This window comes from Amblyraja radiata, chromosome 2 (genome assembly GCF_010909765.2).
Source record: "Amblyraja radiata isolate CabotCenter1 chromosome 2, sAmbRad1.1.pri, whole genome shotgun sequence".
In the NCBI taxonomy this organism is placed as follows: domain Eukaryota; kingdom Metazoa; phylum Chordata; class Chondrichthyes; order Rajiformes; family Rajidae; genus Amblyraja; species Amblyraja radiata.
The window spans coordinates 8,031,500-8,057,085 of record NC_045957.1 but is presented as its reverse complement, the minus strand read 5'-3'; the positions used below and the strand labels follow the sequence as shown (position 1 = coordinate 8,057,085).

The 25,586-nt window shown below is 47.7% G+C and overlaps 1 protein-coding gene across 2 annotated transcripts in view; it reads right to left on the bottom strand.

Annotated features, from left to right (window-relative positions):
* The window catches only part of dgat1 (diacylglycerol O-acyltransferase 1), a 108,637-nt gene extending 85,742 nt beyond the window's left edge, over nucleotides 1–22,895 (bottom strand). The window contains exons 1-3 of one of the 2 annotated variants that reach the window (XM_033041732.1): nucleotides 22,606–22,701; nucleotides 17,564–17,627; nucleotides 8,748–8,835 (exon numbers count right to left, since the gene is read on the bottom strand). In XM_033041732.1, the coding sequence (XP_032897623.1) occupies nucleotides 8,748–8,835; nucleotides 17,564–17,574 (99 nt within the window). In that variant the 5' untranslated portion in view covers nucleotides 17,575–17,627; nucleotides 22,606–22,701. Of the gene's footprint in view, nucleotides 1–8,747; nucleotides 8,836–17,563; nucleotides 17,628–22,605 lie in introns of both variants that reach the window. The other variant, XM_033041723.1, reaches the window with a different exon arrangement.
* Between the last annotated feature and the right edge of the window lie 2,691 nt (nucleotides 22,896–25,586).

The following is a 25,586-nucleotide window of genomic DNA, read 5'->3' as shown; positions in this document are numbered from 1 at the left end:
CCTGCCCCGTTAAGCAACCTTGCCAAACCGAAGGGCCTATTTCTGTATTGTACAGCTCTATGACTCATAGTAACGATGACACAGTAGAATACACGCTAAGCAAACAATGCCAATGTAGTTTTGTGAAAGGTAAAATTGTGCTTGAGCAATATAATTGAATCTTTTTCAAGAGGCAACATGTTTGGTGGATAAAAGGAGCCACTGCATTTACTGTACTGATTTCCAAAAGGCATTTGGTGAGGTGCCACAAAGTCTAACACTAAATGTGTATTGCCCATTGAATCGGTATGATGGCTAACAGCAAACAGTGGTCTAAACTCAGACCTTGTTATCACGATATAATGAGCTCAGTTCAGTTTAGTTTATCGTCACGTGTGCCAAGGTACAGTGAAAAGCTTTTGTTGCATGCTAACCAGTCAGCAAAAAGATTACAATTGAGCCATTTGCAGTATAGATGCATAAGAGAATGGCGTTTAGTGCAAGGTAAAGCCAGCAAAGCCGGATTGAGAATAGTCCAAGGGTCACCAATGAGGTAGATAGTAGTTCAGCACTGATCTCTGGTTGTGGTAGGATGATTCAGTTGCCTGATAACAGCTGGGAAGAAACTGTTTCTGAATCTAGAGGTGTGTGTTTTCACACTTCTATACGTTTTGCCTGTTTGGGAGAGGGGAGGGGAGAGAAGAGGGAATGGCCAGGGTGCGACTTGTCCTAATGAGTGATGTACCGCTGCTATCGCTCCTGGAAGTGACGGGTTTTTTCTTACTTTATATAAATGATTTGTATGAAGGAACTGTGGTAAATTTAGCTGATGACAAATATTACAGGTATGAAGGTAACTCATGAAGGGGATATGATTCTCAACAGAGACAAAGATAGGTTATGGGTGTGGGAAAAGATCTGCTAAATGGTGGAGAACTGGGAAATTGCCCAAGGAGGCAACAAACAAACAAAAAAACCACAAGCATATTATCTAAATGGTGGGAAACTGCACAGCTCTGAGATGGTGTTCTAGTGTAAGATCCAAATACGGCAGCGCGTTCAGACGCAGCGGCTTTGCGCTCCCAAGTCCGAGTTAACTCGGAGCAGCCCGGCACCGAACGCGGCTGTGAAAGTAAGGTAATTAAAGACCTCAGAACCCCTAGAAACCATAGGAAGAAACTCACCTCCAGGACGAGGAAATCCAGGACCCGCATCGCAATCCCGACGGGTCGCACATGGAGCCGCACGGAACTGCTCAACATCGGACGTGGCTGCGAGAAACTGGCGTGTGAGTACTACAGTACCTTTACCAAAATCCCGATGGAGCTGGGCAGAACAGCCCCCTGGATCACCACTCCGGAGGGTAGGAGACGGAGCAAGCGCCGGGAGCGAAAGCAGAAGCGTGGAAAGCGAGCGGGGGAGCAGGACAGGCTATGGAGGGCTCCACAAAGACCATCGCTCCCAAGCGTCTTTCTGGCGAATGTCCGGTCACTCACCAACAAGCTGTTCAACACCCAGCGATCCCTGAAAGACTGCTGTGTGCTGATATTCACAGAGACCTGGCTCAGCGTGCTGGTTCCCGATGGGGCTGTGGACCTAACCAACCGGTCACTGCATCGTGCTGATAGAACAAAGGACTCCGGTAAGAGGAAGGGTGGCGGGCTCTGCATCTACATCAACAATGACTGGTGCACCAACCACACTGCAATAGAGAGCTACTGTTCCCCAGACCTGGAATACCTACTGCTTAAATGTAGGCCGTTTTACCTGCCTCGGGAGTTTACTGTGGTTATCATCATGGCCATATACATCCCACCACAGGCTAATGCTAACCTAGCACTAGCACAGCTGCACTCGGCCATCAGTAAGCAGCAGGATGCTCACCCCGACGGTGCCTTCATTGTTGCAGGGGGCTTTAACCAGGTCGACCTACGAGCCACACTCCGCAAATTCCACCATCATGTGCAGTGCCCTACCAGGGGCTCAAACACACTGGATAAAGTGTACACCAACATCAAGGACGCTTACAGAGCTCTCCCCTGCCCATCCCTGGGGCAATCCGATCACCTCTCACTGTTTCTACTGCCTGCATACAAACCCCTCATCCGCAAGACCAAACCTGCAATAAGGACGGTCAAAATATGGCCCGAGGACGCCACCCTACAACTCCAGGACTGCTTTGATCGCACCGACTGGGACCTGTTTGAACAACTGGCTACCAGTGGTACAGAGGTAGACTTGGAGGAGTACACATCCACTGTGCTCTCCTACATCAACTGCTGTGTGGAGACTGTCACAGTGGACAAGCAAATAAAGATGTTCCCAAACCGGAAACCCTGGATGAACAAGGAGGTTCAGGATATGCTAAGGGCACGCAACAATGCCTTTAAATCCAGGGACACTTCTGCTTACAGTGCGGCCAGGTCGAACCTGAACAAAGGCATAAAAAAGGCCAAAGACATCCACAGGCAAAGGGTAGAAGACCACTTCAATACCGCGGACACCAGAAGCATGTGGCAGGGTGTCAGGGACATCACTGACTACAAGAGCAGCCCCGCCTGCCCCCACAGTGATATCACACTGGCCAACGAACTGAACACCTTCTTTGCCCGGTTCGAAACTGGCAACACCACTAGGAGTGGAATAACCCCGGCCATGGCGGAGGGACAGGCCTTAACACTGAGCACTCAGGAGGTACAGTGCGCTCTGCGTAGGATCAATCCACGCAAGGCCGCAGGCCCGGATGGAGTCCAGGGAAGGGTACCAAAGGACTGTGCTGTACAGCTGGCGGAGGTATTCACGAGAATCTTCAATCTATCTCTATCTCTGGCAACGGTCCCCAAGTGCCTGAAAACAGCCACCATAGTGCCGGTGCCGAAAAAGTCCAAAGTCACCAACCTGAATGACTACCGCCCGGTTGCCCTAACTCCAATCCCAATGAAGTGCTTCGTAAGGCTGGTCCTCTCCCATATCAAATCCAGCATCCCTGCCTCACTGGACTCTCATCAATTTGCATACAGGGCAAATAGATCAACAGAGGATGCCATCTCTCTGGCTCTTCACACTGTCCTGACTCACCTGGACAGACAGGGCACGTACGTGAGGATGCTCTTCGTTGACTATAGCTCTGCATTCCATACGGTCATCCCCACCAAGCTCACCAGGACCTCACATGGTCCACCAACACCACTGCGCTGGTCAAGAAGGCACAGCAACGACTGTTCATCCTGAGGACATTAAAAAAGACTGGTCTGCCCCAACAGCTGCTGACAACGTTTTACCGCTGCACCACAGAGAGCATATTAACGTATGGCATCTCTGTGTGGTATCTCAGCTGCACGGAGGCGGAGAGGAGAGCTCTTCAGCGCGTCGTCCACAGAGCGCAGAGGATCACTGGGACAGAGCTATCAGCCTTGGAGGGCATCTACCACACACGGTGCCTCAGGAAGGCCGTCAGCATCCATAAAGACTCATCACACCCCTGTAACGGTCTGTTCGAACTACTTCCCTCCGGCAGACGTTACAAGGCCTTCTACGCCCGAACCTCCAGACTCAGAAACAGCTTTATTCCAAGAGCTATAGCTGCTCTGAACCGGCCCTGCTGAGTGCCCCCCACCCCCCCTGGACTGTCTCCCTCGGATGGTCACGACACACAGCTTATTTATTTATTTTACTTTTCTTTTTCATCGGTTGTAGCTGCATACTAAATCTCGTTGCACTGACGTGCAATGACAATAAAAGATATTATTATTATTATTTATGTTGAGGTTTATTACTGTCACATGTACCAAAGTACAGCAAAAAGCTATTTTATCCAAACAGATCAGATATACCAAACATAAATACAATAGTACTGTGTAAGAAAGAACTGCAGATGCTGGTTTAAATCGAAGGTAGACACAAAATGCTGGAGTAACTCAGCGGGTGAGGCAGCATCTTTGGAGAAAAGGAATGGGTGACGTTCTGCAGACTGATGTCAGGGGAGGGGGCGGGACTAAGATAGAATGTAGACCGAGACAGTAAGACTAGTGGAAGAACTGGGAAGCGGAAGGGGATGGAGAGAGAGAAAGCAATGTTAGAGAAGTCAATGTGCATACCGCTAGGGTGTAAACTACCCAAGCGAAATATGAGGTGCTGTTCCTCCAATTTGTGCTGGGCCTCACTCTAATGACAATGGAGGAGGCCCAGGACAGTAAGGTCAGATTGGGAATGGGAGGTAGGGGGAGTTGAAGTGCTGAGAGATCAGGTTGGGCAAGACGGACTGCGCGGTTCAGCGAAACCTCAAGTACAACAGGTCGAGCAAAAGGGAAGATACTGAGCACAGAATATTGTTCTCATCATTATCATCGTCCTTTATTGTCATCTTGCAAAGCAACAGCTGTACAGTGCAAAATGATAAGACGTATCCCAGGGAATACCAGAGCATCACACATAAAAGTTAAACATTTTACGCATAAAATAAAAACAATTTTTAAAAAAACAATCCAGTTCCTGATAAAACAATAAAAATAGTTTAAAAAAGTGCAGGTAAAAACAGCAACATTAAAATACAAGTAAAAACAGTCATCTCTGCATCAGTTTCATAGACAAAATCCAATGTCCGCAATGGGGTAGAGGTGAATCAGATAGTCCCCAAGCTTATGAAAGGACGCTTCAGAAGTCTGTTAACAGAGAGGAAGAAGCTGTTCGTGAGCCCGGTGGTGTGCGCTTTCAAGTTTCTGTAACTTCTTCTGGATGGGAGAGGTGAAAGGAGGGAATGAACAGGGTGGGACTGGACTTTGATTATGTTGGCTGCTTTTCTGAGGCATTGTGAAAGTGTAGATGGAGGCAATAGTGAGAAGTCTGGTCTGGTCTGATCACAAACACAGAAGCTGGTCTACAGCACAAGAAGGAATTACGAAAGCCAACAAAATGTTGTTTATTACTATGGAGATCGAGTACAAAGATAGGGAGGTTATGCTTCAGTTGCAGAGGATGTTTATGAGATCATATATGGAGCATGTGTTGGTTTATTGCCACATGCAGCAAGATACAGTGAAAAACTGTTTCAGTCATATCATACCTTACACGAGTACAATCAACCCATACACAAGTACAACAGCTAGTGCAAAGAGAATACCAGAGTGCAGAATATAGTGTTACATGGCATTACAGCCACAGAGAAAGTGCAGAAAGCAACAGGTCAAAGGCCACAATGAAGTGAGATTAAATGTTCAGAAAGATAACAGTGGATAACAATCATCCTTGAACCAACATCACTAATAACAGCGATATAACAAACTACTTGCTGCTCAATGAGCTGGCCGTCTGGAACCTGCACGTCAGTGAATGCACTTGAAATCGTTGTATCGTTCTGAATTACAGGCTTTCTAAAAGTTGGAAAAAGGTGTGGGTAGGACCAGGGCCGGCCTTAGGGGGTGCGGGGCCCAATTGGGAACAATTTTGGTGGGCCCCAGGTTCCCAGCCAAGGTGTGTCAGCCCAGTTATTTAGTATATATTATGAAATTGTACACTAGGTGCTATGGATTATACACTGTGTGAATCTCTCCTGCTCCCTCCCGTTTGCCTGTCAGTAGCTCCGCTGGCTTCCAACCTTTACCGTAGCTGCTAATTATGTGATTGGACAAAATGCCCTTGGAGACAGCGGCTGATTGGACGGGAGGAGATCTATTTGTTGATTGGACGGGAATTTTAAAGCAAGCTGGTTGGTGATTGGATGCAACCCCCTTCCCTTAGAGACAGCGTTTGATTGGCCTCCAAATAAAATTGTCAAATCTGTAACAAAAATCGCTGGTCGGTGCGAACTCAGTGGATCTGTTTGTATCTCCAAACTAAACAGTATAACATGCAGGTACATCCATTTAAAATTAAATTCAATGATTATTTCACGATTTCTCACTGTGTAAAGCTCAATATCTGACCAATTACTGTTTAACACGTTGGGTCTGCCGTGAGCATTTTTCTCTCCCAAAACAGTTCATATCTAGCAAACCGATCAACGAACCAAACAGCAGTTGGACGCAGTCATAGAACCATAGACAATAGGTGCAGGAGTAGAGGCCATTCGGCCCTTCGAGCTTGCACAGCCATTCAATATGATCATCCAACTCAGTATCCTGTACCTGCCTTCTCTCCATACCCCCTGATCCCTTTAGCCACAAGGGCCACATCTAACTCCCTCTTAAATATAGCCAATGAACTGGCCTCAACTACATTCTGTGGCAGAGAATTCCAGAGATTCACCACTCTCTGTGTAAAAAATGTTTTTCTCATCTCAGTCTTAAAAGATTTCCCATTTATCCTTAAACTGTGACCCCTTGTTCTGGACTTCCTCAACATCGGGAACAATCTTCCTGCATCTAGCCTGTCCAACCCCTTAAGAATTTTATGGGATTCTATAAGATCCCCCCTCAATCTTCTAAATTTTAGCGAGTACAAGCCGAGTCTATCATGCCTTTCTTCATATGGAAGTCCTGACATCCCAAGAATCAGTCTGGTGAACCTTCTCTGTACTCCCTCTATGGCAAGAATGTCCTTCCTCAGATTAGGAGCCAAAACTGTACACAATACTCCAGGTGTGGTCTCACCAAGACCACGTACAACTGCAGTAGAACCTCCCTGCTCCTATACTCAAATCCTTTTCCTAGGAATGCTAACATACCATTCGCTTTCTTCACTGCCTGCTGCACCTGCATGCCTACTTTCAATGACTGGTGTACCTTGACACTCAGGTCTCGTTGCATCTCCCCTTTTCCTAATCGGCCACCATTCAGATAAAAGTCTACTTTCCTGTTTTTGCCACCAAAGTGGATAACCTCACATTTATTCTCATTATACTGCATCTGCCATGCATTTGCCCACTCACCCAGCCTATACAAGTCACCTTGTAGCCTCCTAGTTTAGAGGGGTTTAAACGGTTTAGAGATGTTCAGAGGGCTTCAGATGGGTTCAGATGTGTTTAGAAGTGTTGTAGAGGGAAATAGGTGGGGGGGGGGGGGGGGAGATAGAGGGGGTTTAGAGGTGGTCAGAGGGTCCCAGAGGGGTTTAGAGACGTTATAAGCCCCCCGTGAGAAATTGTATTTCTCTGAAATTGAAGATAGACATAAAGCTGGAGTAACTCAGCAGGACAGGCAGCGCAGCGACTCTGGAGAGAAGACCCTTCTTCAGACTGAATTGAACTCTCGTCGGTGAGAGTACGTGATTGTCTGAAGAAGGGTCTCGACCAGAAACGCAACCCTCTCCCCAGAGCCGCTGCCCGTCCCGCTGAGCCACCTTCAACTTCAGAGCCAAACAAAAAACACAGAGTGCTGGAGGAACTCAGCGGTCAAGGCGGCTGCCTCACCTGCTGGGTTTCTCCAGCATTTTTGTCTACCGCTAAACGTCAATGATTCCGGGAATGCTGAGGCAACAGGGTGAGAGAGCTAGAGAGAGACGAGATGGGGAGCGGGAGAGAGAGTGAGGGAGGGAGGGAGCAAAACACAGAGAGACACAACGTGGGTCGGTAGGTGAATGACTAACCTGCACACCAGGAAGAAGCCCCTTCTCGCGGTCCGGGCCCCTCACTCATGATGGTGAGTTTAAAGAAATTCTCAACGTGTCATCGATCTACATTCCTCAGTAAATGTAATTGTGTTTTAAACAAGTATTTATGACGCCGCGTGAATTTTATTCAAAGGAACATGGCGTCATTAATACTCATTCAAAACACAATAACATTTACTGAGGAATGTGGATGGATGCAGATTGATATAACAACTTGTTAACAACTTCATGTTAAGAAGTGCTAACAGTACTAGTTAACAAATCGTTTGTGTCTGATGGCCGTGCAGCGGTTGTTATACATGGTCGTTTTAAAAAAAAATCCGGATGGCGAATTAAAAAAAAATCTTTATTTAACAAAGAGAATTCGTATTTCCGTACGAAATACGGAACATTAGTGCGGGGCCCCCATTAGGCGCGGGGCCCAATTGGGGGCAATCGGTCAAATCGGCTTAAGGCCGGCCCTGGGTAGGACAAAGCCTGGCAAGTGATAGGTGATAGGTGGATACAAGGAACTGTAGATGCTGGATTTTCTATTTAAAAAAAAGGCATAAACTGCTCAACCCGTAACTCAACGAGTCTGTGTCTTTTTTTGTAAACCTATCACTTGCCAGGCTTTATCCCCGCTGAGTAACTCAACGGGTCAGGCAACATCTCTGGAAAACATGGACAGGTGACATTTTGGGTATTCAGAAGGATCCAAACCCGAAACGTCACCCATTCATGTTCTCTAGACGTCATAGATGGATGAAGATGAGGGTGCGGTTTGACTGACAGATGGGTGCATAAATGCTGGAGATGAAAAGGAGACAAAAGGGCATAAATGATATGCAAAGCCAGAAGAGGGATAGAGCTGGAAGGGGGCAGGGGTGGGTTAATGGGAGAAATTGTCTTGGAACAGATGAGAGATGGGCAATTTGGTTTTGCTACGGTCATGCACACAAGGCTTTGAAGCACAAATAACTCAGCTATCGGAGCGATCACATTTGAACCTCCCACATTCACATAGGCAGATTGACTAAAGCATCACTACCCGACTGCAGATTTATTACACGGAGTAGTTGGGGCAATAATAATGTTGACAAACCACTGCTTTCAACATCTAGTAAGTTTAAACAGTGTATTACTTTGAAGATTTCATTTGCAATTCCTTTGCTGGGAGAAGGTTTTCGTACGTGCACCTGAGAGAACAAAAACATAAATCTGTAAGCAGATCCACTGGGACTCACCAACATGACCACACACCAGTTGAGAATTCCTCTGTAATTGCTGTATCCACTTGCTGAGCTCAGTAAGGACTCCTGGAGCTTATGGCAACTAGAATAAATAAAAAGACAATCAGGAAACAATTTCTGCAACAATGTGCAGAACAGTACGATGTGTACAGCGCTGACAAGATGTTTACTGTTCATCCCGAGATGCCATTATAGGTTGTCATCGTGTCTTTCTAATCTCCCTCTGAGATATAGACCTTTATACTGCTCCCCTCTCCCTATCACAGCTCTCTGCCCCTGCATCTTCAATCTTGTGTCACCCCCAGCTCCAGACAGAAGGCACAGTGGTGCTGCTGATAGAACTGCTGCCTCAGTACTGGAGTCCCAACCACAGATGCTGTCTGTGTGAGTTTACACCTTCTCCCTGTGACCACTTGGTTTTCCTACGGGGTGCTCAAATTTCCTCCCACGTCCCAAAGACGTGCGGGTTTGTAGGTTAATTGGGCTCTGTAAATTGCACCCAGTGTACAGGGAGCAGATGAAAAAGTGGAGAAACAGAACTAATGTGAACGGGTGATCGATGGTCAGCATGGAGTTTTAGTTTTAAAGGTTTCAAAGGTATTTTATTGTCACATGTACCAATTAAGGTACAGCGATAAGACGTCATGGGTCGGGAGACTGATGGCGGGGGAAGGATAAAGAGATCTTCACTCTGATGGAGTGGGAAGGATAAGCGGCAATGGGGCAAACCTGGCAAGTGATAGGCGGGTAGGAAAGAACTGCAGATGCTGTTTTATACCGATGACAAACACAAAAGTTGACTCTTTTTATAATTATGTATTATTATTTAAATTATTATTTAATATTTAATATGATTAAAAAATATTAGGGACAATTTATAGAAGCCAATTAACCTACTAAAATGTGTAGGAAAGAACTACAGATGCCCACTTAACCTACTAACATGTACATCTTTGGGGTGGGAGGCAACTAGAGCACCTGGAGAAAGCCCACAAGGTCACAGGAAGAAGGAACTAATTCCCTAGACAGCACCCAAAGTCATGATCGAGCCCGGGTGTCTGGCACAGTAAGGCAGCAACTCTACCGCTAGTTTCCCTGTCATCCTGTTGAGTTTCACTGCCGATATAACTCATTACCATCAATACAATACAATACAAATTTATTGTCATTTGAGCCCCAGTGAGACTCAAACAAAATTTTGTTTCCACAGCCATACAAACAAAAACAATGTCCTACAGACGTACACACAATTAAGTTCACACAAACATCCATCACAGTGAACCCACTGTGAAGGAAGGCAAAGTCTTTTCTCTCCCCTGCTCTCCATGTCTCTCCCGATGTCCAAGCCCCAGGCGGGTGATGCTAAGTCCCACGGCCATTTTAGGCCGCGCGGGGCGATTTACGGCCCCGCTCCCGGTCTGAAAGTACAAGGTCGGAGCCCCAGCGTGCGCTGGTGAGTCCCACGGCCACGAAGCCGTGCCGGGTGATGTATGACCCCGCTCCGGGTCGTTCCAACCCCGCGACACGGGCTGGAGAAGTCGCGTTGCGGGAGCCCCGGGAAGCGGTCTCTCTCTCCCCCCGGACCCGCGAGCTCCCGATGTCCCAGTCCACCGGACCTGCGGCTGCGTTGCTGGAGCCTCCGAGCCCCAGGAGTCGAGTCACAGCAGCGAGTCACCGCCGCTCCCCACGCACCGAGGCCGGCCAGCCCCACGATGGTGAGTAGTCCGCAGATCCGCATTCTCCCGAGCCCCCGGGTCGTTCAGGTTGGAAGCCGCTCCACGGTGCTAGGCCCCAACGACAACGGAGACCCGACAGGGAAAAGGTCGGGTCTCCCGAACAGGGAAGAGATTTAAAACGGTTTCCCCCCCCGCCCCCGCCCCCCACATATACACATTTAAAACCAAGCTTAAAAAAACACAAACACTACATTTAACTAGACAAAAATAAAAAAAAGACAAGACAGGCTGTAGGAGCCGCTGCAACGAGTCGCGCCGCCACCAGGAATCTACCCCACAGTTAACAATGGACCATTGTGGGCTCTACCTTTCCTTGATCACCGTTGCTTTTTGCATATCGTTCATTCAATTGTTCTCGTGGATTTACCGGCCCCATAGCAGAAGAGTCCACGTCGCGGGGCTGGAACTGGAAGTATCCTGAGCTAATTCTGCTACCGCCATCATAAATTGCAACTAGTGATGGCTCCCACTGATTGTCACCGGTAGCTTGCCTCCTTTTCAGGACGGACGATGACAGCGAGGTCAATATTTGAAATATGGAAAATGGACACGAAAGAAGAAGAGTGGATTTACCTTATTTATCTTCTATATCTCTCCTTTCCCTATCCCATGACTCTCAGCCTGAAGAAGGATCTCAACCCGAAGTATCACCTACTCCTTTTCTCCAGAGATGCTGCCTGACCTGCTAATTAACTCCAGCTTTTTGCATTTATCTTAAGTGATAGGTGGTTACAGATGAGATGGGGTGATTGGCAAATAGATGGAGGGAGTGAGTCTGGGTCTGAACTCATGGCAGAATGATAGGTGGGTCATTGATTGCCTCTGCAGATGCTATATATATATATATGAAAGAAAGATATAAAAAGCTAGAAAACGCAGCAGTTCAGGTAGCGTCTGTAGAAAGAGAAACAGTCAATGTTTTGGTTCTGTGACCCTAAATCTAAACTGGAAAATCAGTTGTTGGTCGGAGAGAAGATGGGGTGCAATATACAGAACCAAGAATGTCTGTAATAGGGCGAGACAAAATGGTTTAATGGGAGCTCTTACTGGCACACAGTGGCGCAGCCGGTAGATCTGCTGCCTCGCAGCACCAGCCACCCGAGTTCAATCCTGACCTCAGGTGCTGTCTGTGTGGAGTTTGCACATTCTCACGGTGACTGCGTGGGTTTCTACCGGGTACTCCGCTTTCCTCCCACATCTCACAAACCGTGCGGGTTTGTAGGTTAATCGGCCTCTGCAAATTGCCCATCAAGTGTAGGCCTCTGTTTTAAAAAAAAAAATGTCGGGAGTGGATGAGAAATTTGGATAACTTGAACTATTGTGAATGGGCGATCGCTGGTCTGTGTGGACTCGTGTGCGCTGAAGGGCCCGTTTCCGTGCTGTATCTTTAAATTAAACATTAAGATTTGCAGTATATGTCGCGTGTTTATGATGGCAATGTTGCGGGACCCACCCAGGAGGCCAGACTATTGAATAGAACAAGACCAACGAAGCCAACATGATTAAAATTAGAAAATGGAAAATGCTGGTAAAACCCATGGTTGACCGCTTACTTTTATTTTTAAAGTTCTTATTCTCCATTCAGAAGTACCCTTAACTTAGAAGCTCAGATGAATACAAGTCTTGCCCATATTACCTGCCTCACAAACTTCATTTGTGAGGCAGGTAATTCATTTTCTGATCTTGCATACCTCAAAATGGCAGCATTTATTTTGCAAACAAAACAATCCTGTTGACTTGTTCAAAGATTAAAGATGTTAAATGATTACTGGAGTTACTGTCCCCCATCGCCAATTGCTCAGTTTAGCCTGCCAAATAATCTGTACTTGGGTCCTTTTTAATCAGTTGTAAAAAAATAAAAGGCTTGATCAGATCAAAGATACCACTCTCGGCTTTGTCATCAAAACACGAAAATCCTGATAAAACTCATCTCTTAGATCAACGCGAGGGGTTGCATTTTGACAATGGTGGGTCCATCGCAGTCCACAGGAGGCGTCTGTGGAGTGTGGTAGAGCAGAGAGTTTAGGAGCACAGGTACATGGTTCCCTGAAAGTGGCGTTCGCAGGTCAGAAGGGCAGCAATGAAGACTTTTTGCACACTGGCCTTCAGAAGTCAGGGTATTGAATGCAGAAGTTTTACTGTTATGTTACAATTATACAAAGTGTTGGCGAGGCCACACTTTGAGTATTGAGTTTAGTTTAGGTCATCCCGCTAAAGGAAATACATCATTAAGTTGGAAAGGGTGCAAAAAGGATTTACGAGACTGTTGCCAAGTTTTGAGGGCCTAAATTATAGGGAGAGGACTTTACACTAGGACTTTACTACTTGGCATGCAGGAGGCTGAAGGGTGATTTTTTTTTTTAGGTTTATTAAATCATGAGAGGAATAGATAGGATGAATGCACAGAATCTTTATCCCAGGATTGGGTAATCAAGAAATGAAAGGCATAGGTTTAAGATGAAAGGGGAAACTTCTTCCACACAGAGAGTGGTGGGTATGTGGAAAGCAGCCAACATAATCAAGGATCACTCACACCATGGCCATTCTCATTTTCCCCTCTCCGGTTGAGCAGGAGATACAAAAGCTCAGAAGCAAGCACCACCAAATTCAAGAACAGTTCCTTCTAACAACCAATCAACCAGAACAAATGTAGACTGGGCGATCGTTTCACAGGAACACCTTCGCTCAGCCCACCTGAACCAACCTGATCTCCCGGTTGCTGGACACTTTAATTCTCCTTCCCATTCCTACACAGACCTTTCTGTCCTAGGTCTCCTCTATTGTCAGAGTGAGGCTAATCACAAATTGGAGGAACAGCATCTCATATTTTGCTTGGGCAGCTTACAGCCCAGTGGTATGAATATTTATTTCTCTAACTTCAGGTAGCTCCGGCATTCCCTCTCTCTCCATCCCTCCCCCACCTAGGTCGCACTAGCTTCTCGTTTACACCCTACAAACAGCTAACAATGGCCTGTTTCCATTATCATTGTTACTTTTTGCATATCTTTTATTCATTGTTCTTTATCTCTCCATATCATCATCTATATCTCTCATTTCCCTCATCCCTAACCAGTCTGAACACGGGTCTCGACCCGATACGTCCCTCATTCCTTCTCTCCAGAGATGCTGCCTGTCCCACTGAATTACTCCAGCTTTTTGTGCCTATCTTCAGTTTAAACCTGCATCTGCAGTTGCTTCCTAGAACTGCTCGCTGGAAATTGCTGGCTCGAAGGGCCAAATGGCCTACTACTGCACCTATTGTCTATACGAAGGAGGAGAATTAAGCCATTCGGCCCATCGTATCTGCTCTGCCATTTGATCATGGTTGATCTATTTTTTCTTCTCAACTCCATTCTCCTGCCTTCTCCCTATAACCTTTTGTTCCCTTACCAATCAAAATCTCTGCTTTAAAAATTCCTAATGACTTGACATCCATAATAAGATTTCCCCCCCCTCCTCTCATCCTTCAGTAAGTTCAGACCCAGAGACATCAAATGCTCCTCTTACATTAACCCAATCATCCCCAGGATCATTCTCGTAAATCTCCTCTGAACCCACTCCAACGCCAGCACATCCTTCCTCAGATATGGGGCCTAAAAGTGCTCACAATATTCCAAGTGTGGTCTGACCAGTGCCTTAGAAAATCCCCGTATTATACCCTTGCTTTTATATTTTAGTCCTCTCAAAAACCGTCCACAGTTTACTGATGCAGGATAAAGGGTCTAAATGTAGTAAAAACCGATTAAAGGTAGTTCGAATGTCTCCAATGAGGTAGATGGGAGGTCAGGACGACTCTCTATTTGGTGTGAGGATGGTTAAGTTGCCTGTTAACAGCAGGGAAAAAACTGCCCCTGAACCTGGAGGTGTGCATTTGGAAACTTCTGTACGTCTTTCCTGATGGGAGAGGAGGTGAAAGCGACTGGGGTGAGACTCGTCCTTGATTATGCTGGTGGCCATGCCGAGGCAGACAAGGCCATATGGCCCCATACACCTGCAATGCTGTTCAATTAAATCATGGTAGTCTTTGACCTATATCCACCAATTTGTTTAATATGCAGAAATCTACCAATGGATATACCTTGTCGACACCTTGACCATACTCGTGACTCAGCCTCCACAGCCCTCTAGTGTAGTCGATTCTGAAAGCTTAATATACTGCAGAAGAATTTATTTTGAGAATATTTGGGCCTTGCCAGATTTCTAATCAGCAATTAGTGAGGTACCACATGAAAGTGTGTTGGGGCTGCAAATATTTTCAATCTATATGAATGAATTAGATGAAAGGAATATCTATACAGCAGCCAACTTTACTGATGACACAAAGGCTGGTAGGTTGGCCAATTGTGAGGAGGTAAAGAGACTGCAAAAGGGTTAAAACATTTTTTTAAAAGGTAAGAAAATCCATTCTCCCTGGAATCAATATGGTGAACCTTGTCTGCATTCCCTCCACAAATATATCCTTCCCTGGGACGGGAGACCATTATTTTCCCTGCAGATTTCATTATAATTTAAGCTGTTTGGTATAAATGCTTAATTTGACTGCTTGATCAATACAAATAAATATTTGTGCGGGAACTTCCCTGGTTTGGCATGGCATTCTTCAACCACATGAAGTCAATGTGCAGGGACTTTTAGTGAAAAGCACAGTAGTGTGTGCGCGCAGAGGGGCCCACACAGCGAAATGCCTACACTTACTAAATTGGATCCAGATGTTGATCGGCTAGGGCTAGGCTATGTCGTGACCTTTAACTACTTACTCTGCAGTAAAGGAATCTGAGGATGAAGAATGGGAATGCAAGCATGCAGATCATTTTTCTTGGCTGTGACCTTGCATACAACGTGAAACTTCCTCTTTTCAAACCTCCATTTCTGTCTGCAGAAAAAATAACTCCAGATGCTGGTTTATAGCAAAGATAGACACAAAGTTTTGGAGCAACTTAGTGGGTCAGACAGCATCTTTGGAGAAAAAGGATGGATAATGTTTAGGGTCTGGACCCCTCTTCAGACTGAAGATGTTTGAAGAGACTGAAGAATGGGTCCAGACCCAAAACATCACCCATGCCTTTTCTCCAGAGATGCTGCCTGACCCACTGAGTTACTCCTGCATTCTGTGTCTATCTTCCCTATCTATTTCTACTGTCCCAACTCCTCCCTTCAGGTCCAATGCAACATAATTCTGGCCCCAAAGTCCGTTGGATTCTTGTTTTGGTTGGCAACTGCAGGAAAAAGGACTGCTTTATCCGTATTCATGCAATTTGAAGACACAGTTATAGAGCCATACAGCACAGAAACAGACCCTTCAGCCTAACTCATCCATGCCTGCTAAGGTGCCACATTGAAGCTAGTCCCATTTGCCCATGTTTGGCCCATTTCACTACAAACCCTACATGTACCTTATACGGCTTATTCAGAATTCCTTCAAGAGATCAAATAAGTGAGGAGAGAACAGTGGCAGAGTTTTGCTCTGCCTGGTTTGTATAACCCATGAAATTCCCACTGTGCTCCCAACATACCTGCAGTGGGCTGGTTTAATTTCATCTGGTTAGCCTTTCTGTTGAAGCTGCTTTCCCAAGTGTCTGTCTACCCAACCCTCCCCAAATCAGCCAGGAACACGGGTTCAATGCTTTTCAATTAAATAGCCTAATTTGCATTTTGTTAATATACCCGTTCACAAATTGGGAAGAGTGTTAGCAACACTAGTATTTCATTGTGAATCCCAATATTAATTCCGCCCCAAAAACCCTCCACCTGAACCGGTGAGTTCCTCCAGCACTTTATTTTGCTCAAGATTTTCCAGCACCTGTATTTTATTGTATATCAGTGAGAACTTAATCTACAGGATTGGAAAATGTATTTAGAGGTTTAGTTTAGAGATGCAATGCAGTAACAGGCCCTTCGGCCCACCAAGTCCACACACACACACATTAACACTATCCGACACACACTAGGGACAATTTACATTTATACCAAGCTAATTAACCTACGAACCTGTACATCTTTATAGTGTGCGATCAACCGGAGATCCCGGAGAAAACCCACGCATCCATGGGAAGAATATACAAACTCCGTACAGACAGTACTCATAGTCAGGATCGAACCCGAGTCTCTGGCGATGCAAGGCAGCAACTCTACCACCACGTCACCGTTCTGGAAACAATTTGAATCAGCAGGTCCTATGCTAGCTGTTGCCTGTCAAAAGCTCCATGTGGGCATCAAGGCTCTCTTTCCAATGTGGGTGGCACTGGCTGGGCTATTATTACTGCAATAAAGGTTAACCACAATTCAACAATGGGGTATTATGTAGCTGCCTAAATCAGCTACGATCGCAAGGTGTTTAAAAATCATTTCAGATGCTCTAATTATGGACGCTGAAACACTAATTCTGGGTTGCTAAATCCAAGATATAACCACTAACCATTACCACAAAGAGGGAGCGCAGTTGAATTTAATCAATCCGCTGTCCATTAGTCAATCTGCATTTTTGTTGGTAGATATGCGACTGGTAGAGCTGCTGCCTCATAGCGCATAGTCCCTAGTGTGTGTTAGTGCGCGGGGATCGCTGGTCGGCGTGGACTTGCTAGGCCGAAGGGGCTGTTTCCGCGCTGTATCTCTAAATTAAACTAGGCGACCAGAACTGCACACAATGCTCCAAGTGTGATCTGACGAATGACTTGTAGATTTGCCACATGACGTCCCAACTCCTGAACTCAATGCCCTGGCTGATGAACCCAAACTTGCCAAATGCCTTCCGATAGGGAACGGGGGCACTGACATCCTGTTCAGCACAGACATTGTGGGCTGAAGAACCTGCTCCTGTGCTGTACTTTGCTACGTCAACTCGGGTTTCCCCCCCATCCTTTACTCTCATGTAACATAATTAGTAGCAGTGAATAATGTCACTTACCTTCTATTCCCTACATCTTGTGTCACTTGAACATCCACCGAGACCTCCCATTCACATTCATTCTCTCTCTCTGTCTCTCTCTCTCTCCAATTACTGCTGCATGGCAGCATGCATTAATATTCTTCTCTCTCGTTACTTCCTCCACACAGTTGCTAAGTTTCTTCTCTCACCTCATTTCCATTTGAGTCTGGCATGGTTATATTTTGCTTTTCTCTTCCACTCTCCGCTTTACAACTGTGGTACAGTATACAAACAGATAGATCAGTTTTCTGTGATAGTATACAGGCACATGCAATCACTATGCTAAGCAATATGAATAGCTTTATGAATAGCTTGTATTCCCAACACTTGAAATGCTCTTTCCTTTAGTTTCGAGATACAGTGTGGAAACAGGCATTGCGGCCTGCCAAGTCCAGGCCGATCAACAAACACCTGTACACTAGTTCTATCCTACACACTAGGGACAATTTACAGAAGCCAATTAACCTACAAACCTGCACGTCTTTGCAGTACAGGAGGAAACCGGAGCACCCAGAGAAAACGCAAGGGGTCACAGGGAGAACGTAAATCAGCACCCGAGGTCAGGATCGAACCTGGATCTCTGGCGCTCTAAGGCAGCAGCTCTACCACCATGCCACTGTTTTACAATTCCCAACTGGAGGTGTTTTCTACCTCCTCTTGATTTATGGCCTGTGACAAAAGTTGCTTTACCTGAACCAAACAATGTTGTATGTCGTAACTAAGACCAATTATCCAAGCAACAACATTTGAAACTTGGTTATCGAATACCTGACTGCCATTTGGCCCATTGTAACAGTCGCTTGGTTACCGAGTTGATTTCATTCTCACAGCCTTGGAAAAACATTCCTTTGTTTTGAATCTGCCTTTCAGACAGAGCATTCCAAATCAGAACACCATCCTGTGGGGAAAGGGTTTTGCTTCTGCCTATTCTAATTTTTTTTTAATTTTTATTTTTTAATTGTTAATCTTAAATTTGTCATCTTTGTCCTCATCTTCCCATCAAACTTCATGTGCTTTGCTAAAACGATTCACGAGTTAAAGTGCTCAAGTGGGAACAATCCCCATTTCTTCACAAAGCACACGTTCATCATCCTGGAAGACACAATATATCTCTTCCACACCCTCACCAAGAGCTTGTGTTCCTAAGGTGCGCATCGCAAAACTAATCTTGCACAAATTGAAGGAACAGCACCTCATATTACGCGTGGGTAACTTACAACCCAGCGGTATGATCGTTGATTTCTCTAATGTCAAGTAACTATTCTCTCTTCCCCACCTTAGTCGCCCTACTAGTTCTACTGGTCGCATCCTTGTCTCCCTCTTGTTATCACACCTTTCCCAGCCAACAATGTGGCATTATGGGTTCCACCCTTCCTGTGGTCGGTCACCTGTTGCAGTATCGGATTTGTCTTGCCTCCAGTTTATTTCTCGCATCTAGTTCATTTCTACCCCCCACCCCATCCAGTCTGATGAAGGGTTCTGACCGCAAAACGTCACCCACTCCTTTTCTACTGAAATGTTGCCTGTCCCGTTGAGTTACACCAGCATTTTGTGTCTATCTTCAGTGTAAACCATCATCTGCAGTTCCTTCCTACACACAACTCAACAAGATACACACAAAACCCAATAGCCCAGGCATATTGTGGAAACAGGTCCTTCGGAACAACTCTTCCATGCTGATCAAGTCCCTTAACTGCACTGATCCATAGGCTTCCACACCTTTCTTATCCACATACAGGTGCACAACCTTTTATCCGAAATTCCAAATAACGAAAAGCTCCGAATAGCGGACATTTTTTCGGTCCTTGAAGAAAGTTCCTTGAAGACGTTCACCGAGGGCGGCCCGCAGAGGTGACAGCGGAACCTCCGGTCGGTCCTCGAAGAAAGGGGAACTAAATCCCCATTCATAAAAGTGAAGGTGAGGGTATATTGCGCGGGAGGGTTAATAATTGACAATCTGCTGCTGCCTGCCCGCTGAGTTAAAATGTTCCCACGGTAGACTCACGATACACAGTGTATCGTGAGTCTTGCGTGGGAACTTTTTAACTCAGCGGGCAGGCAGCAGCAGATTGTCGCTCCATTCAGTTTCACCCCACCTACACCCCTCTGCTTCCCGGCCATGTGTGTGACCCCTTCCCTCCCCTCTCCAGCACCCCGCCCATTGCACCGGCGCGGGGGCTTTGCACTGTCTTCACGTCGGCGATGCCAGCAGGTCAGTGCCAGTCACCGGAGACGTCAGGACCAACGGGACACCGACCCCCAGGCCCACTGCAAGCACGGAGATCCCAGAGACCCACAGCCAGCAGCAGCCCAGCCCCGTTCCAACTCCAGAGGAACACGGGGAGTAGGGACAGAAGCTGATGGTGTGCAAGGTACGTCTTGTTCTTGGGGTTGCGGATGAGGGGGCGCAGCTCGGGCTGTGACGTCTCCGGCCACCCACCTGTACAGGAGCTGAGACTGGGAACTGTACCGCCCTTGCAGGTGAGCAGGAGAGTGGGGTTGTTTGCAGTTGCAGAGGGAGGGGGCAAGGGCGGTACAGTTCCCAGTCTCAGCTCCTGTCCAGGGGGTGGCTGGAGACGTCAGGACCAAGGGGACACCGACTGCAAGCACGGAGATCCCAGAGACTCACAGCCAGCAGCAACCCTAGCCCAGCCCCGTTCCAACTCCAGAGTAACCCGGGTTGCGGATGAGGGGGCGCAGCTCGGGCTGTGGGCGAACTGCCACTTGTCGCTGTAGCAGCCCATCGGGGAGCGGGTTCCTGTTGGTCCTGATGTCGCCGGCCACCCCCCTGGACAGGAGCCGAGACTGGGAACTGTACCGCCCTTGCCCCCTCCCTCTGCAACTGCAAACAACCCCACTCTCCTGCAAGGGCAGTACAGTTCCCAGTCTCAGCTCCTGTACAGGGGGGTGGCCGGAGACGTCAGGACCACCAGAAGCCGCTCCCCGATCGGCCGCTACGGCGACAAGTGGCAGTTCGCCCACAGCCCGAGCTGCGCCCCCTCATCGGAACACCGACCCCCAGGCCCAGGTCAGCAACTCCAGCCCAGCCCCGCTCCAACTCCAGAGGAACACGCTCCCCGTAGGGGCAGAAGCTGATGGTGTGCAAGGTACGTTTTGTTCTTGGGGTGGCGCAGCTCGGGCTGTGGGCGAACTGCCACTTGTCGCCGTAGCGGCCTATCGGGGAGCGGATTCCTCTGGAGTTGGAGGGGAGGGGGGTATTGTGCTGTTTGATCGCCCCCTGCTATCCCAGGGACAGGGAGACACAGCGACTTTTGAGAATGGTGGGCAATCACTTCCAAAGTTCTGCCCACAGTCAGTACACCTCTCCTACACTTGTCTCCCGCACTAAGATCATCTCGCAGAGAATGATCCCAGCCTAACCCTCCCTATTCTCTCCTATTCTGCAAGAAAAAACTACATTGAAGACTCAAACTCGCGACCTTGCGGATATGAGCCGAGCACTCTACCAGTGAGCCAGCCGTTAAAATGTACGCTATAAATCTTCCATTCCGAAAGCCGAAAAATTCCGAATTACGAAAAGTGTCTGGTCCCAAGGCTTTCGGATAAAAGGTTGTGCACCTATACCTATTTAAGTGTCTTTTAAAAGTTGTGATTGCACCCATCTTTATTACTTTCTTAGGCAGATCCTTCCACCTACACACCACCCTCTGTGTGAAAAATAGATCTCTTTTAAATCTTTCCCTTCTTACATAAATCTAGGCCCTCCAGTTTTAGATTTCCCCCAACCCCGAGGAAAAGATTGTTGCTATTCACCGTATATATGCCCCCTAATTATTCTACAAATCTCAATCAACTCATCCCTCATCCTCTTACGTTCTATGGATAAAATTCTCAGCCTAACCAGACCCTTTTTATAACTCAAACCCTCTCCAGACCAGTAACATCCTCAAACCTTTTTTTGGCCCCTTTCCAGTTTAATGATATCCTCCCTATAGGACGTTGGCCAGAACTGTACTCTGTACTCCAAATGTGGCTTTACCAATGTGTTGTAATGCTGTAACATGATGTTCCAATGACTGTACTCAGTGCCCTGACTGATGAAGGCAAGCGTGCCAAATGCTTCTCCATAACACTGTCCAACTGCTTCGAGACCTTCAACAGGGCCCTACAACTTAACTGTGTAAGCACTGCTCTGGTTTGTCCTCCCGAAAACACGTCTCAACTCTTCACTTCAGTCTGAAGAAGGGTCCCAACTCGAAACGGCACACATCCTTTTTCCACAAAGACGCTGCATGACTCGCGGAGTTACTCCAGCACTTTGTGTCTATGTTAGGAATCCAGGTATTGTTGGGGAGAGCAGTAGGATTAACTCAGGTTATGGGAGGAAGGGGAGTGTTTACACCAGAAGGGAGCAGGTTGTGAAAGGGAGAGTTACTGGCAAGATTACCCCGGGTTAAGGGGGGGGGGCGAAGAACAGGGGAGCAGTTCCTTCCAGAGGAGGGGAGAGCACGAAACCCAGGAGTAGGGTGGGGAGGTTTTAACATCAAAGAGTATCAGGGCATGGAAAGAGTCTGAGTTGCAGGATTACCCTGGGTTATGGCGGGGGGGGGGGGGGGGGGGGGGGATGAGGGTTTACACAGTTAGATGTGGGATTACCCCAAATTGTAGAGCCAGGGGGGCAGGGGAAGGGGATTGAGGATTGCGTGAGGGGGAGGAGTGTTTATGCCAGGGGTAGGAGTGGGGATTTTCACCAGGTGTGAGAGAGGGGAGAGTTTCCCCATGGGACTGGGGGGAGGGTTTCCACAGGGGGCTGGGGAGGGGGAGGGGAGAATTTCCCCCAGGGGAGGTGTGGAGGGGGAGGAGAGGGTTTCCCCAGCGGGCTGGGGAGGGGGGGGGGGGGGTGTTTTCACAGGGGGCTGGGCGGAGGGAGGGTTTCCCTGGGAACTGGGCGGAGGGGATGGATTCCCACACGGTTTCGGGGAGGGGAGGATGTCCCCTAGGGGGAGGGGGAGGGTTTCCCCGGGGACTGGGGAGAGGGAAGGGTTTCCCGGCTGGACGGTTAACACAGGGTCCCTTCCAGGAGCACTAACCCCGGCAGGAAGGGGGGGGGGGGGGGGGGGGGGTTACACCGTGACGGGGGGCGCGGACGCGGCCAGGGAGCGGGCTCACACTCACAGCCGGCGGCCCCTCACTCAAGCCCCGCTGGTCAAGGTGGGGGGTGGGGTGTTACCTGAAGCCGGCGGAGTCGCGGTTCTCCCTCTCCTCCTCCTGCTCCACCTTGTCCTTCATTTCCTTCAGATCCTTGTGGCTGAGGGTCCGCGACGCCTTCCCCCCGCCGCCGCCGCCGCCGCTGCCACTGTGAAGCCGCCGTCTCATCCTAGCGCCGTCGCCGCCGCCACCGGCCGGTCGGTTGCCCTGGAGACCTGGTGGTGGTGGTCGGGGTCAGTGAACTCCTTGGCTCGCGCTCGGGCTCGCGCTCAGCCTCCAACCGCCGCTCCCGCCACCGGCCGGTCAGTTGCCCTGGAGACCTGGGGGTGGGGGGTCAATGAACTCCTTGACCCGGGCTCGAGCTCAGCCTCCAACTGCCGCTCCCACCACCGGCTGCCATGGGCATGGGCATGGCCGTGACGTCACGCCCAACAGACCCCGCCCCTCCCACACCACCACCCCACCCACACCATCTACTGCGCGTGCGCGGGGTGGGGCCAGGTGGCCTTCGGGAAATGTAGTTCTTTTGAGCAAAGATCCAAATGCGGAGCAAGATAGTCCACAGCAAAGATCCTATAGGTCCACAGGTAGACAAAAGTGCTGGAGAAACTCAGCGGGTGCAGCAGCATCTATGGAGCAAAGGAAATAGGCAACGTTTCGGGCCGAAACCCTTCTTCAGACTGATGTGGGGAGAGGAGAGCCCGAGGGATGAGGGAGAGATAGGAAGGGGAGAAGACAGCAAGGGCTAATGAAATTGGGAGAATTCAATGTTCATGCCCGCAGGATGCAGACTCCCCAAGCGGAATATGAGGTGCTGTTCCTCCAATTTCCAGTGGTGCTCGCTCTGGCCATGGAGGAGACCCAGGACAGCAGAGAGGTCGGATACGGAATGGGAGGGGGAGTTGAAGTGCTGAGCCACCGGGAGGTCAGGACACTCCTGCTAAATGCAATAGGCTGACGTGTAGTACACAATGCAACGGAGCGGAACGTGGGCCTTTTTTCATCCATTTCAGTAACCCGACTCGCAGTGTAATCAACGTTGCGGGGGAACAGTTTGTGTTAATAAATTATAATTCAGAAAATGAGGAGAAGATTTTTACCAAAGCACTTTTATTTTTACAAGGATGTTTCCGTAACCGGCTTCCGTCTCCGCACTAGTTATCTTTGCTCCGCTATGGGATCTTTGGTGCGGAGACGGAAGCCGGTTACGGAAATGGGGCCGAAAATTACCCATGAATCTGCCCATGACCGTACTACGTCTTTTTCGTAGACTAGTTCTATCTTGCTTGCTATAGGATCTTTGCTTTTGAGTGTCAAGCGGGAAAAGGATGGGTGATGGACCACCATCAACACCAACACCATTGTGGACATTGAATTCTGTCTGCTTCGTTGTCACCTTCCCCTGGCCAACAATGATCTATTCTACATTTTCCTTGATCTGTGTCCCCTTTGAGTTCTTGTTTTCACACCTTACCCTTCCTTATCTCAGTTGTCTCCCTCTCCCCTGACTCTCAGTCTGAAGAAGGGTCTCGACCCGAAACATCACTTTTCCTTCTCTCCAGAGATGGTACCTGAACCGATGAGTTACTCCAGCATTTTGTGTCTACCTTCGGTGTAAATCAACATCTGCAGTTCCTTCCTACACAGAAGAATATAATTGATCCTCAATGATTGATCCTTAATTCATTAAACTTTGATCATTGATTCTTGATCCTTGATCATTGATTCTCGACCATTGACCATTAATCCTTGACCCGTTTCCCTTTCCCCTGACACTCAGTGTGAAGAAGGGTCTCGACCCGAAACGTCACCTATTCCATTTTTACAGAGATGCTGCCTGGTCCACTGAGTTACTCCAGCTCTTTGTGTGTATCTTTGGTTTAAACCAGCATCTGCAGTTCCTTCCTAGACATCATTGATGAAGTATCTGGAGATGGGTAAATATCAGAACCGCCCTATGGATCAGCTGCAGTGATGTCCTGGACATGGGGTGATGGAACTTCGTCAACATCAACCCTATTGTGGACTTTGGAATCTGTCTCTGGAACAGGTATGCTATAATGCTGAGAACTATATTCTACACTCAGTATCTTTCTATTTAGTCTACCTATTGTCTTTGAGTTTGGCTTGATTGTATTTGTGTATAGTCATAGAGTTATATGGCACAGAAACAAGCCCTTCGGCTCAACTTACCCATGCTAACCAGGATGCCCCATCTAAGCTAGCCCCACCTACCTGCATTTGTCCCATGTCCCTCTCAACCTTTCCTATCCATCTACCTTTTCAATTTGTTTTTATGTTTTTATAGTAGCTGCCTCAACTATCATATATCCATCACCCGCTGTGTGAAAAAATTGCTTCTCAGGTTCCTATTAAATCCTTTTCCTCTCAAACGATGTCATCTGGTTCTTGATTCTCCCACTCTCAGTAAAAACTGTGCATTCACCCTATTTATTCCCTTTGTGATTTTATATTCTCCTATAAGATTACCACTGAGCCTCCAACACACCAAGGAATAGAGTCTTGGCCTGCTCAACCTCTCCCTATAGGTGAAACCCCCAAGTCATTGTAACTTCTTAGTGAATCTTCTCTGCATTCTTTCCAGCTTAACAACAACCAAAATTGAACGCAATACTCCAAATGTCACCTCACCAACGTCTTGTACAACTGTAACATAGCATCCCAACTTCTATACTCAATCAGGGCTGCCAACATTGGGTGAGAGTTGAGAGTGAGAAATTACGAGGGAGCGCAGCGACCAAGCCCGAGGGAACGTACTGACCGAGGAGGGGAGGGAGCTTTTGCTTTTTTCAGCTTGAAATTGTGCAATCTGGTGCATACCTTAGCGAGTCTTTTAACTAACACTTGAATGCAACGTTTATGCTTTAAATTGGATTAGGTATGAACAAGGTTAGGCTAATTTACATACCTAATTACATTCCACAGTAGGGCCAGGCTCTGGTCAACAGGTGCAGCACATGAATGACCATAGTATATTCATGT